Below are 13,022 nucleotides of genomic sequence, written 5' to 3'. Positions count from 1 at the left end.
ACAATAGACCCACCCCTGGAGGCACAGCTCTCTAAAATCCTGGGCTAACAATCTTCTTACATTAAAAATAGTAAAGGTTTTCCACTGATTTCCAATAATTCTCAGTAATGACTACTGGTAAATATTGGCATAAAGTAAGATCAGATGAAATCCCTATCATGAAGGCAGTGAATACCCAAACACAGGAAGTTTGTAGGTCCTTCAATGTTTACTCTGTGATTTACATCATATGTGGAGATTAAGAGCCTTTTTTTTTTTTTTTTTTTGCTGCTAGTTCTCAAATTACAGAAATCATGTGTTCTTCACCTGCTGCCATTATAATGCTAATATTAAAGCCAAGATGCTTGGCTCCTAGACAGCCTTTCCAAATAGTCAGAGCTTTAATTAGAAAGAAAAACATCATTAAATGGTTTACATTAAGTCCATAGCTAAATAAGCCTTATAACTTGAAGTTGCATTTAACAGAGTTTTCAACTGTTCCTAGGAACAGGGCTCGGGAATGCATATTTGAAATAGTAACATAATGTTCCAGAGTGAAAAAGATTTTTTTTAAGTTGCTTCTGCTCAATATCCTTTTTAATCCAGATGCAGAGACTGAGAACTCCTAGCATCCGTCACAACAGACTGTATAAACACTGATGTGCTTTAAATAGACACCCCTCCTGCACATTAGAATTATTTTCTTTGAGCATTTCCTAAGGGGGAGAAGAACTTTATACCTTGTACTGTCAATGTAGCCTGGGTTTGAGTTTCTCCTAATTCATTCCAGGCTTCACAGGTGTATTTTCCTGTGTCTTCAGGAAATACTTCCTGAATGTACAGGCTGTACTCATTGCCTTTCTTCTCAAAGTGGAAATCTTCTGTCTCCTGGATTTCTTTCCCATTGTGAAGCCAGAGAATTTCAGGAGGTGGGTTAGCTGAGAAATAGGAATCAACAAAAATCAGACACACGTAAAACCCCACTGTATCTTGTTTTAAAAAAAAAATGAACAAGGTTGCAATTGCATCTACAAAACATTCATGAATTTCATTAACTCTGTGGATGCTTTGTAATACAGAATAGTTCTAAGCCTGCCTTATTAGGGCTAAAATACAAATGTATAAAGGAAGCTTATACAAAATAGAGAGAGAGAATGAGTTTTAGATCCCACAAAGATGGTTACGAAGGGTTTGATAAGCCTGGTTATCAAAGTCTGTATCAGGACTGCTCTTTTCTGCAGAACTAATCTTATCATAACTAACAGGAAATCAGTCTTGTTTGGGTCACAACAAAACCTATTACCAGTCCTCTGACACTTAGTTTATTTAAAAATTAAGACCCAATAATAACAGTATTATTGTTATTATCATCATCATTATTATTCTAATAAAGAAATCTGATCTTCCACTCAGATCTTCAGATCAGATTAGAAAAACTTAGCTTTTACTTTTAAAAAATTTATTCTTTTAAATATTTCCAAATGCAAAGACACCTGTTAAAACAAAAGGACAGTGGAAAAAAAGCACATACTTAGCAGCACAACTTAAATTTTTTAAATAATTATGTCCTATAGCTACACACCTGATACCTCCACAGTCATTATCACTTGACTTCCATCCATTACTCTGAGGTCAGTCAGGCCTTTAAGGAAGATGGGTGCAAAAGTCTTGTTTAACTTGGCAGCTTGTGCACTTTCTGCCTTCTTGCTGCTCTTCTTTTCTGTGAAGTTAAGAAGAGATAAAAGGGGTCTCCTACTGGAATTTTCATGACAAAATTTAACTGACCTGAGTGGTCTTGTTTCAGTTCTCTGGAGGCAAACATCACTGAAACAACCCATACAGCTGCTTTGCCTTGCCAGAAATAGAAAAGCAAAAAATGGGAATTGTCCTTCCCCCAGAGATCCTCTTCATTTACCATTAACAGATATCACAGAGTGTTACACAGAAATTTACACTCATTTAAATGTTGAGGTTCAAAAAAAAAAACCAACCCAACCCAATAACTTGTAATCAACAATTCACTGCCTTTAATCACTGCTGAATTTATATATAAATGTTACATCCTGATTGATGAGTTTAAAATGGAAACTCACAAGAAGACAGGATATGCAGCTTGGTATGAAACTCCCAGCTATTTAGATTGTTAGATGGTCAATATCAAATGGGTGCAAGTTCACCAAATTCCTCTCATGCATTACATTTAGCCAACTGATAGATGGTTAGGAAAAAAACCAAACAAACCACAAAACAAACAGCTTGAAGTTAAACAAAACAAAACCAAACAAAAAATCCCCTGAGGTTAACAACATATATCAAAAAATCAAACTGTTGGATTAGGACTTTTTCTTTTTTTGTTTGAGGCTGTTCAATCAAATGATGGCTGCTAGTGATGGCTGCTGGAGTTACATTAATCACTCTTAAAAATAAAATCCACAGTGGTCTCCTCTGTCTTGTACTCAGAGGCTCAGACCATTTAACTGCAACCTATACACTACACTAGATACACTAGACCAGGAAAGATACTTGTGCTCTAAAACCTGAGCAAAGACAGGTCTGAAGCCAAAGTAGTGATCATGACCAAATAAAAGAAGTCATAAATATTTATTGGTCACTTGGATACACACTTTGTTTAGCCCTGAGTTCAGACCACTTACGTCTTGCCTTTAAAATGCCAACCCCACTTTTTGTCTATACACGAAAATAACTTCATTTTGCTTATTCCCACCTTCAAAATTTCCAAAGGTATATCAAGATCATCCAAAATAATCTTATAGCAACACAAAGTGCTAGGCTGGAATAAAATATCACCACTCAGAAAAGGATGGTGATCAGAAAAACTGAAAGCACTCCACTGAGCAAGTCCACTGAACCTCCTGAAGACAAAAAGTTCAGCTTGTCCCAGGGTTATTTGAGCTCAATGCAAATTTGGAAGCTGCTTGGAGAGGAAGATTTTCCTCTTTTCCTACTAAACTTTTTCTAGCCAAAATCTTGTCTCACTGGCTTATGTTGTCAGTCTTTTCTTGGCACTGAGCAGTGAGACATTGATGCATGTGAGAATGGAAATACAGGACCTGAGACCCACTCAGCTCTGTGTTACAGAATTAGGACTCTGAAATGCCTGGTGCTCCATCAGGCCACATGGATCAGTCTTTAGGAATCCTATAGTACCTGCTTGTAAGTGGCTAATGCTGTATAGTAAATGGCCATGGAGAAAATATCCTACAGTAATATTGTGAATCCTTTTAGGTGTTTATTTATTACATAGCACCATGTAGTGACTCATTTAACATTTCACAATTTTACCATGAGATAACAGCACTGTACATTTTCAAAGCTTATTTTAATATAAGGGCTCAGTTTTATCCTTTACTGCTCGTTTGGAAAAATGACAATCATTTTGATTTTGGTGCTTGAGAAAAGAAGGGACACTGTTTATTCAAGATTAAGCAAATAACCCCGGTTCCCATTTACAGTGAAAAGATACTGTGTGGTTCTATTTCCTTTTGAAAATGCTTGTTTAATTATTTTGCCAAGAAAGCAGTGCAAAGAAGACCATACACAAAAGAGAACAGGCACTGTTTGCAAAAAGGTACCTTAAGAAAGTGTTTGTATTCCCTGGCTGCAGCTAGGTACTAGTTAGTCTCATACATCAGGAGCAAAATTCATGACTTGGACCAGGAAATAAGAGAAAGAGGACACAAATAAGCAAGAAGCAAGCTGCTCAGAACAGGCCAGTGTTAGGACTTGTTTTCCCTCCTCCAAAACCCCTTTCATCAGACAAAGTCTGCTGGAGTTCAAAATTCATTTGCACTTCAGTGACAGTCTGCTTCAGGACCCAAAGCAGGGAGAAAGGAGAAAAAGAAGAAAGCACAGGGACAGCTCCCAGCTCAGATTCTGCAAGCTGCTGTGCTTCTGTGTGAAACAACCTCTTTAGTAACACTGCAGGGTAATTTTGCTGCTGAAATTAAAGATAATAAAAATATGGCACATCTGGCACCAGAAAGGAAATCTGGAAAATAAGGAAGATTTTCTCTGACATTAGCATAGGGGCATGACTTTCATTCATATCTATGCATCCTCAAGCTTAATGAACTGGATGTGTAGAAGAACAGATCTGGTGTCTTCCTGTTATGTTAATGAGCTCTTATCTCCGGGAGTCTTTAATATCTTCCTCAAAACTCTTATTATTATTTTGAAGTAGGGGTAAGTGAACCTCTAGGAATTAAAAGGTGACATAGAGGAGTTAACATATGCCGCGCGTTAACAACACGGCCACAATGACTATAAAAGTTCTACCTCTGGCAGTTAATTTTCTCCTTTGCTTTCCTTTCTCCAGTCTCCTTTCTCCTTTCTCCACCAGGTAGATCATGTCTTAGCAATTCGTGAGGAAAATCACGAAGCATAGTGAGCACCTGATAAATCACAGGTACATTTCAATAATTTGTTTTCAGGCCATATAACTAGGTTATTTTACAGTAGCTTACAGAAGCTGCTAATTTTTTAACCATGGGTGTTGGTTTTATGCAGATGAAATAATGTAATATCATATAGAAGATGCTATAATTTTCTCAAAGACTGCTTATAGAGCACTGAGTTTTCAAAGGTCCTTATAAAATTATGAGGTAAAGAAGTTTAACAACTTGTGTCAGAGCTCTGGGCTGGCATAATGCATAAGCCCAGCTGGGGCATTCTCTGTCTTTCCTTCGTTTCAGCAGGTTTCTGATAAGGCATTACCCAGGTTGACACATTTAGAAGGCCACACAATGCTACTACTTACATAGTTCCTGTGATTTTTGCCTTTTCACAGACTTTAATATGCATGAATGTTGGGACACAGCAAGTAATAAGATGCATAGCTCAGAAGAAAACACAGCCTGGGAGACCAGAAATAGTAAGCAAAGAATTTAAAGGGTACTTTATATACACACAAATGTTTTCTACAAACATTTCCCACAGCATTGCTTTACCCCTAAGGGTTAATTTTTTTATTAGAAAGACACTCTAATAAGCATCCAAATCTATGTTTAAAAAAACCACTTAGTGCACTAAATCCACAGAGATTAAGGAGAATTTAAACTCTTCCAGTTTCCTATAAAAATATAGATTCTCAGCATATGTGGATGGCAATAGGAAAAGAGATATATAGCCTCTGACACACAAATATTTCTTTTAAGCTCTTATCCTGTTTTCCTGAGTTCAGGTAATCAGTAGTAAGTCAATCAGTCTACACCTGTTTATCCTGTTTATAAACACGTTTATTTATTAACCTCTACTAATAGAAATCTAAGGTGATAAAAAATGCTTTCCTATTATTTGACTTTTCTCAATCCTGGATTTATAGAGTCCCTACATACATTTAACCTCCATATATCTGCATACTGGAAATTAGTGCAGCAGGAGTCTTAATGTTAGCTGTTGGCCTAAGCCAAAATACCCTTGAATTTTTTAGAACCTAGAGCTGGATAAGAACTTGATGCTTGAACACAACTGTTATAGACTTTATATTGAGAAGGAATATAAAGGGAGAAGGAAGGGGGAGTTATTGTGTAGAAGGTGTACATGTAAAGGTGGAAAATTCTTGATGCACTGAACAGTTAATATACTACAAATCAGTTGTACAGTACACGTGCACCACTTTAACTTTAAGTATGTAACCACAGGAAAAAAGAGGAAACTCCATGCACTTGGGGAGAAGGTAGAAAAAAATTAGTAACTGCACTATGGCATTTCCAGTCTTAGATTTGATGTTGAAACTGGAGTGAAGAAGAAAATCCAGATCAGGAGGCAAACTTAAAGAAGATTTCCAAACACTAGACCTGGGTTTTACCTGGCCTGCAGTCAAAACAATTAACATTTTATGGACATCATTCTAGTAAATTTTCTTCTTCCTTTGCCTACACTGAAGATTTTTAATGTGGGCTGCAGAATGCTGACATCTCCTGTTGAAATATCAGGGCTTCAGCATGCTTAATGCTGCACAGAATCACAAAATAATTGAGTTTAGAAGGGACCTCTGAGGATCATCTAGCCCAGCCCCTGGCTGAAACTGGGTCAGCTACAGCAGGCAGACACTTTCAGTGCAACTCAGCCACAAGCTTAGGGTTACAACTGGTTGCAAGTTAACAACTTGTGAAGAACAGGGAGTTTGCTGCCTTACATTCAGAAGTCTGCAAACAACTTGGAGTGTTTAGTCTTAAAAGAGATTTAGTTATACTGGAGGAATCTGTTTGCCAGAATCATGTGGTTAACTGCCAAATAATGCCTCGTCTGAGCCCCAGGAAAGCACAGCCTCAGCAACATTTACCTTTTATGGTGTTTAAATATCAGTTTGGCCCAGAGGCCAATAAGTCAACTGAGCTGAGCAGAATGCTTAACTCAGAAAGTTCTCTGTGTGAGCAAACTCAGAGAGAGAAGCAGTAGATTCCATTAAAAGCTCTCAAAGCAAGGCTCAGATACACAAAGAGATCTTGATCTTGAAAAGAGTTTCACCTCTCCAAATATTTTCAGTGTAAATAAATCCAGCTGTTACCAGGTCTCTTGTTAACAATGCTACCAGTTCAAAAAATTAACAGATTCTATACAGCAGAAAATCAATATGAGGACACTCATCTGCCTTTCTTCCCGCGAAGTATTTTTGTGTCGGGCCTGAAGTGTTACGGTCAAAATATTTTCTGCAATTTTTCCAAGAATTCCAAGCTTGATTTATAATGGCACGAAAAAATATGAGACCTCTATATTTTTGAGACACGTAGGGACATTTCTGCTTTATTAAAGATCTCAGTTGGTATGCCATTTTGCAAACAGGTCATGAGAACTAGATATTTAACAAGCTAGCAGTGCTCTTTACACATCTACCTCATTTATTTCTGCATTTATAATCTGTTTTTGTAAATGGAAGGCAAGTTTTAGATATCCTTAACAGATGCCTTCACTGAAGAGCTGGCCCAGGCTATAGTCTGGATGTTGTTCCTTGCATTACAGGGGAAAAATATTAACCCAAGATTGACAATGCCCTAAGCCTGTATGAGCCAGGGTGGTTAGGGAGATACAAAAGAGGCCAAGTTCTACTTTATCCAATCGGGCAATCTATTTATTTTACTGAAGACTTGTTGTCCAGCCCTATCCTGCAGCTCCATGACTACTCCTTTTTTACAAAGTCTTTTCTGTATGTGGGATATCACCAGCTCATCAGCATTTTAACCTCTGTTCTATTCTGCAACCCGAAGCATTTGAAAGAGGTGCCTCCCCAGAAATCCCACTGTCAAAAGGTTGACTACACAACATGATCTGGGAGAAACAGTCAAAATAAAACAGACTGGACTTTTTCAAGAGGAAGGGACCTATAACTGCCATGCAGTCTCACTGCCAGACCAATTCAGAGCTGACCAGTTGTTAAAACCTGGTAAGGGCATTGTCCAAATGCCTCTTAGACACTGACCACCTCTCTAGGAAGCCTGTTCCAGCGTTCTACCATCCTCTAGGTAAACCAACACTTCCAAGTGTCCAGTCCAAACCTCCCTGGGCAGAGCTTTACACCCTTCCCATGTATCCTGTCACTCGATAGCAGGGATCAGCACCTCCCACTCCACCTCCTCAGAGAAACTCTCAGTTTAGAGTTGGGGAGACAGAGATACAGAGAAGCCAGATGAGTTCACAGCTGATCTGCAGTCAGCAGATCCAATTCCTCAGCTACAGTCCCAGTGGAAGTTGTTGAAGCAGAAGTGGCTACTTTTGCCCTCAGAACTGCCTGGCTTATTAATGACTAACCTTGTTTGCAGGTTATTTACATCAAGTAATTGCTCTTTTGTCACTGCCATGAACAGCAATTCCATGGAAGGCCTGAGAGCCATACCACTGCAGAATGTATATGCTTGTTTGTGTGTTGTTTTACATCAGCTGATAGGTTTCCATCAGGCTTCTAATACTACCTAAATACATGTCTGCTGCCAAATCCAAGAGAAATCAATAGAAAGGGACAAAACTCACACTAACAGAAGTGCTAATTAACAAAAAAAAAAAAAAAAAAGAAGCTAAAAAGGAGGCACAGGTATATCTTTAGTCTGACTTGCTGTCTCTTAATAATTTTAATTCTAACACTGTGAAACACCTTGTTTCAAGGTGTATTTCCCCTTTGTTTTTGTAGCTTAAAGGCAAACGTCAATCTTACAGGTACTCTTTTATTTGTGGCTGGCTAAGTATGAAGCACTAGAGATGAAAAGCTTTCAATGGTAAAACAAGTTAGAAATTTTACCTGTGATGTGCTTTTAATTATCACACAACCATTCTATTGACATTCTACATTCTCTCTGGTGGCTACTGATGCATCATGACTGATAGTACACAAATGACTAAAATATGCATTTGCTTATTTAGCAAACATCATATGTTTAGCAATATTTGCACAACAGAACTCTGTTTTGATAAATTCAACTTCATTTGGTAGTTATGGAAAGGAAGGTCAGTGAAGTTAGGTTGGAAGCTAAGTCATAGAAGAAAGATAAGATGGGTGAATTTAAAATACATGAGAAAAGCAGGGAAAAGGCCAGAAAAGGAATGGAAGGCACAGAAAAGGAAACCAAGACAATTTTTCTCCAGAGAAAACACATGCTACATCTCACTTTCTGATACTTCAGGCCCAATTGTCAATGATTAACTCTGATTAGGGCTTCTTCCCACTTTGTAACTTGTCTGCCTCAAATCTACCTGCACAGCTGTCATTTCTGGAGAGTTTCATAAATTAAGCTAATCCTATGAGATAATTTGATAGCTGACTGTGTTCCCATTAGCTAATCCACATCAGCTGCTCTTGGAAACATTCTTTGGGGTAACATCATGCCCATGCTTTCAAAATTACTCAGGCATATATTGACTTAACAGGTTTTACATGTCTTTTGATGACTTCCACTTTTCAGCTGAAACTTAGAGCAATACAGAATCCAAACTGTGACAGTTTTCCCCTTTGCCAACGCAGGGCCATTCCCAAGACATTATAATAACCATCTGTTTTCATTCTGTCATTCTGGAACACAATGACTTAATGTTCACAGCATTGGATCACTTTGTGGTTGAGAAGAACATCAGATGTAGGGCTATGGCTTTTTTTCTTCTTTATTTTCTTGTTAAATGAAACATTTTTTTGTCAGCATCTCATCCTTGTTTTTAATTTATCTGAAATATTAATGCAATTCCTGCCATTCAATTTTTGCTCATTCCGCAAGCACTCGTCCCTGATTTGCATCCAAATTTGGTTCCCCTTTTACTGGACATGATTTATACCAAGAAGCTGCCTTTAGAGAACATTGTTTGTATTGATGGCACAAATCCTGTATCATTAAAACTTTCACACATAGTGCTTTTGTCCATTTTCTTGTCTTTAGCTGGCATTGTGCTTCATTTTTGCTCTGAGTGTGATGAAAGAATGCAATTTTTAAAAAGGAAGCTTAGGCTTAGAAGTATTACAGCTGTTAGTGACCCAGAGTGCCAGACTGAGAAAACTGGGACACCCTTGCAAGCACTGGAGTGGAGGTCCTTTGATGCTCATGACAGCTCACCTCTGAGACATTTCAGAACAGCAACAAACCCTTTCTCTTTAACTTAATGCTCTGAAACCAGTACTTACAGAGCCAAGTGGTTCCATCAGGCTACTGGTCTGGAATGCCTGTTGGAAATTTAACAAGACTAGACTTGCATATTTTGGAAAGTCTTCTACAGTCCCTTATATTTACACTACGCTTGAAATACAGCAAAATGATTTCAAATCAGCAGTGACTGAAAACCCAGCACAAATATTTAATCACTGTATGCAAGACACCATACTTCATATACCTTTAGCAGAAATATATATCAGAGAAACGCAGCTGGAGCCTCTCAAGTAAGTTTTCAAAGAGAGGCTGCTTATTGCAATGATAACCTTCTTTAAGAGATTAATGTCTAAGAGAGCTCATCCTGAGATAGGAAAAAAACCAACCCACAAACTAAAGACAGCCTCTTGTGACAGGAAGAAGACTCCTACCTGAAAACCTTCCTTCCCCCTGGTTATATTTTATGGTCCCACTCACGCCAGATGGAAGAGTGACAGGAATGAAATGACCTGGTTTTCCAGAAAGCATGTCCCTTCACTGCTCTGATGAACTGGTTACAGCAGGGACTCTGCCAGGCTTTCAGGTGGCTCTAATCTGCTCCTCCAATGATCAATGAATGGCTCCAGTAATCGGATTGTAAGGGCTACAGGCTTCCCAACATAGACACTACGCTGGGGAGGCTGCACTGAAAAAACCCTAACTTGTGAGCAGAAAGTAGTGGGGGAGAGAGGGGAACAGATGTGAAGCCAGGAAAGTGCACAGCTGGCAGGGAGGGAGAAATTAGGTCAATAGCCAATGGGCAGGAATAGCAGTGTTTAGTGACCAGTGTTTGCTCACTAAGGGAGGCAGTATTAGGCCTCCATTTAAAAAAGCAATATGCAAAAGACAAGCATCAGCAAAATGGGTGGCTGCAGAGAATTAAAGCCCAGAAAAGTACCCTGGCTGCAAGGCTTTGCTGCTGGTATCACTACCTGTGCTTCATGCCCTCTCTCTTAAAACAATCAGTGGTGATGATGATTGGTGGGAGGAGGGTGGAGAACCCTTGAGAGCCTGCAGTGGGTCAGATATTTTGTTGGTCATGTACTTCACCACTGCAAGAGAGAAGGACATTCTCCTAGGAGTCAGGCCTTATGCATTTACAATAACAGGAGCAATCTTGTCATGCACCTGCTGTTTAACAATTTTTAAAAAATTGTACATCAGTCCCAAAGCCTCTCAAATTGAGATTTTCCTAAGTCTGGCAAGTCATGCATAAGTTTAAAGGAAAAAATTCTGACACTTGCAGAGCTGCCATTTCAGGAAAGTCTATTGTTTGATATTTGAATAACCTGGCTCATGTTTCTAACCTCAGAGATTTTCTTCCATTAGATTAATTAATCTAGCATTTTATCCAGTGAACTTCACTCACTGGACAGTTCAGATAGAAAAAGTTCTCATGGTGATGATATTTGTTGGGTTGTTTTTTCAAAGCAGTGCTGCTCATTCTCTGGAGTTTACCTCTACCTGTGTTTCAGCTCCAAGTAACTGCTGTCACAGGGAAGACAGCTTTCAGGATTCAATTTAGTCTACTTAGTCTTTTACAAGGCCAAAATTAGCTTAACCTTGATTAACTTAGTTTCTTCACAGACTACCTGATGGATCTATCCCACTTTACTCAGCCTTCAGATCACTTACTTGAGTGATGTTATTCTCTTGTATTAAATAAGCAGAAGATTTTTTAATTTGAATTTTTTAAGATCATTGCATATCTCATGCCCCATCCATATGAAATGTGGGACTTTTTCAACACAGTGCCAAAAGCCTCCCACAAGCAGCTAAGTACTTTCAGTGTTTTTCATGCAAACCAAAGGAAGGACTGAGGTTACTCAGCACTACACAGGATTTATCCTGCTTAAGAGTAAGGAAGCAAAAGACAATGAGAAATTAATTTGAGACTGATGATTTAAAAGCAATGTTGTGCCACAATAAGCCTAGCTAGTAATTCAGGGCCCAGTTCAAGATATAATGAAAGTACTGGGAAAAAAACCCTGCCTTGTGTCTAACAGGACTTGGAGCAGCAGCCCTTCCTGGGGCAAAGGCCCTTTAAAATGTTGTTTTCCACAATGATCCCACAAAATCCCACAATTTTGCTTGACAAAAACCAAGGAAACAATCTTCTAAAGGGCAAAGAATTCACAAAAGATATCAGAAAACATAACATAGCCAAGTTACTCATGTAAACTCCCAGCAGGCTTAAGTGTCATTTGGTACTCTAATACAAACATGAGGCACAGGTTGTGGTAGTTTGTTAGTTTTCTTTTTTTTTTCCTTTGAACAATTTGCCACTATCTTTGCTGCAGTATTGGACTTCTCTGAGTTATTTGTGAGCTTAATTTAATTTAGGAGGAGGAGCTTTTTGCCTTTGAAAAATAAAATTGAGTTTCACTGTTAAGACTGACAATCCATTCCAGGTAAAGCTGGCATGAGAACCTTGATACATTAGAATACCAATGCCAGAAATGGCAATATTAAGTGAAACATGAACCCAAACAGACTCACATATGTGTCCAAAGACCATAGTGGAAAGCTAAAGAAAAGCTGAATTCTGACACTGGTCTGATACTGATGATATGCCCAGAACATCCATTCCTTCTTAGATTAAAAACAAATTACTTTCACATACAAAAGGAAAATATTTCTGTAGCAATGAATGAATAAACTGAACACTGCATGAAGCCTGAAAACTTTGAACCATGTTGGAGAGGAGTCAAAAGGGAACTGAAGAGAGACGGGTAACAATTCAGAAACATTTTTCTACAGACTTCAAATTAAAAAAAAATAAATTAATGTCTGGTCTGGAGGAGATTTTTGAAGTTTTCTTTCTGATTTCCTGCTGTGATCTGTCTGCAAAACCTGAGCATTCAGAGAAGACTTAGCAGCAGCAGCCAGAGTCTCAGAGAACTCTAATGCCAATAAGAATTTGCTGGGGGTCTGAGGGGAAAAAATATTTGATGAGATAAGAGATTTGGAAATCACAATTTTAAATTTGATACTATTTTTGTGAGACAAATCCACATTGATCTGAGCCTTGGGCAAAGTTACTATAATCCTCATAGCAACAGGGACATAATGAGTTTTAGGGAGGAAGTGGAGGGGACAGCTAAAGCTGTAAAAATGTTGAACACATTAATTTCCAGCCTGTCACGCATGTCCTTAATTCTGTTCTTGTTCTTCCCCCCACGCTCCATGACTCCCAGAAAGCAGAATGCAATGCAAAACAGAGGAATGGTGGCAATGGAGCTTTCTGGCCCCAGAAAAGCTGAAGTACAGGAGGAATCCAACTCAGTGCAACAGCGACGACGTAGCCTGAAATAGCTCAGCAGAGTACACAAGCCTAGGGAAAGGGCAGGTCACTATTGCTCCCACGTTAGCATTGTATGTCAACCCTAAAATAACTCAGAAATGGTTAGAAAGTGAGGGGCT

At 38.6% G+C, this 13,022-nt stretch overlaps 1 protein-coding gene across 6 annotated transcripts in view; it reads right to left on the bottom strand.

Moving 5' to 3' along the window:
- Nucleotides 1–13,022, bottom strand: part of MYLK (myosin light chain kinase) — a 187,910-nt gene that overhangs the window by 80,514 nt on the left and 94,374 nt on the right. For 5 of the 6 annotated variants that reach the window (XM_071746633.1, XM_071746635.1, XM_071746637.1 and 2 more), the window contains 2 exons: nucleotides 1,562–1,699; nucleotides 720–917 (listed from right to left, as the gene is read on the bottom strand). In XM_071746633.1, the coding sequence (XP_071602734.1) occupies nucleotides 720–917; nucleotides 1,562–1,699 (336 nt within the window). Of the gene's footprint in view, nucleotides 1–719; nucleotides 918–1,561; nucleotides 1,700–9,991; nucleotides 10,104–13,022 lie in introns of those variants that run through there. The other variant, XM_071746638.1, reaches the window with a different exon arrangement.

The sequence above is a fragment of the Heliangelus exortis genome, chromosome 6, assembly GCF_036169615.1.
Source record: "Heliangelus exortis chromosome 6, bHelExo1.hap1, whole genome shotgun sequence".
Lineage (NCBI taxonomy): Eukaryota > Metazoa > Chordata > Aves > Apodiformes > Trochilidae > Heliangelus > Heliangelus exortis.
Note: the sequence above shows the minus strand (reverse complement) of the source record. Positions and strands in the feature narration are given on the sequence as shown.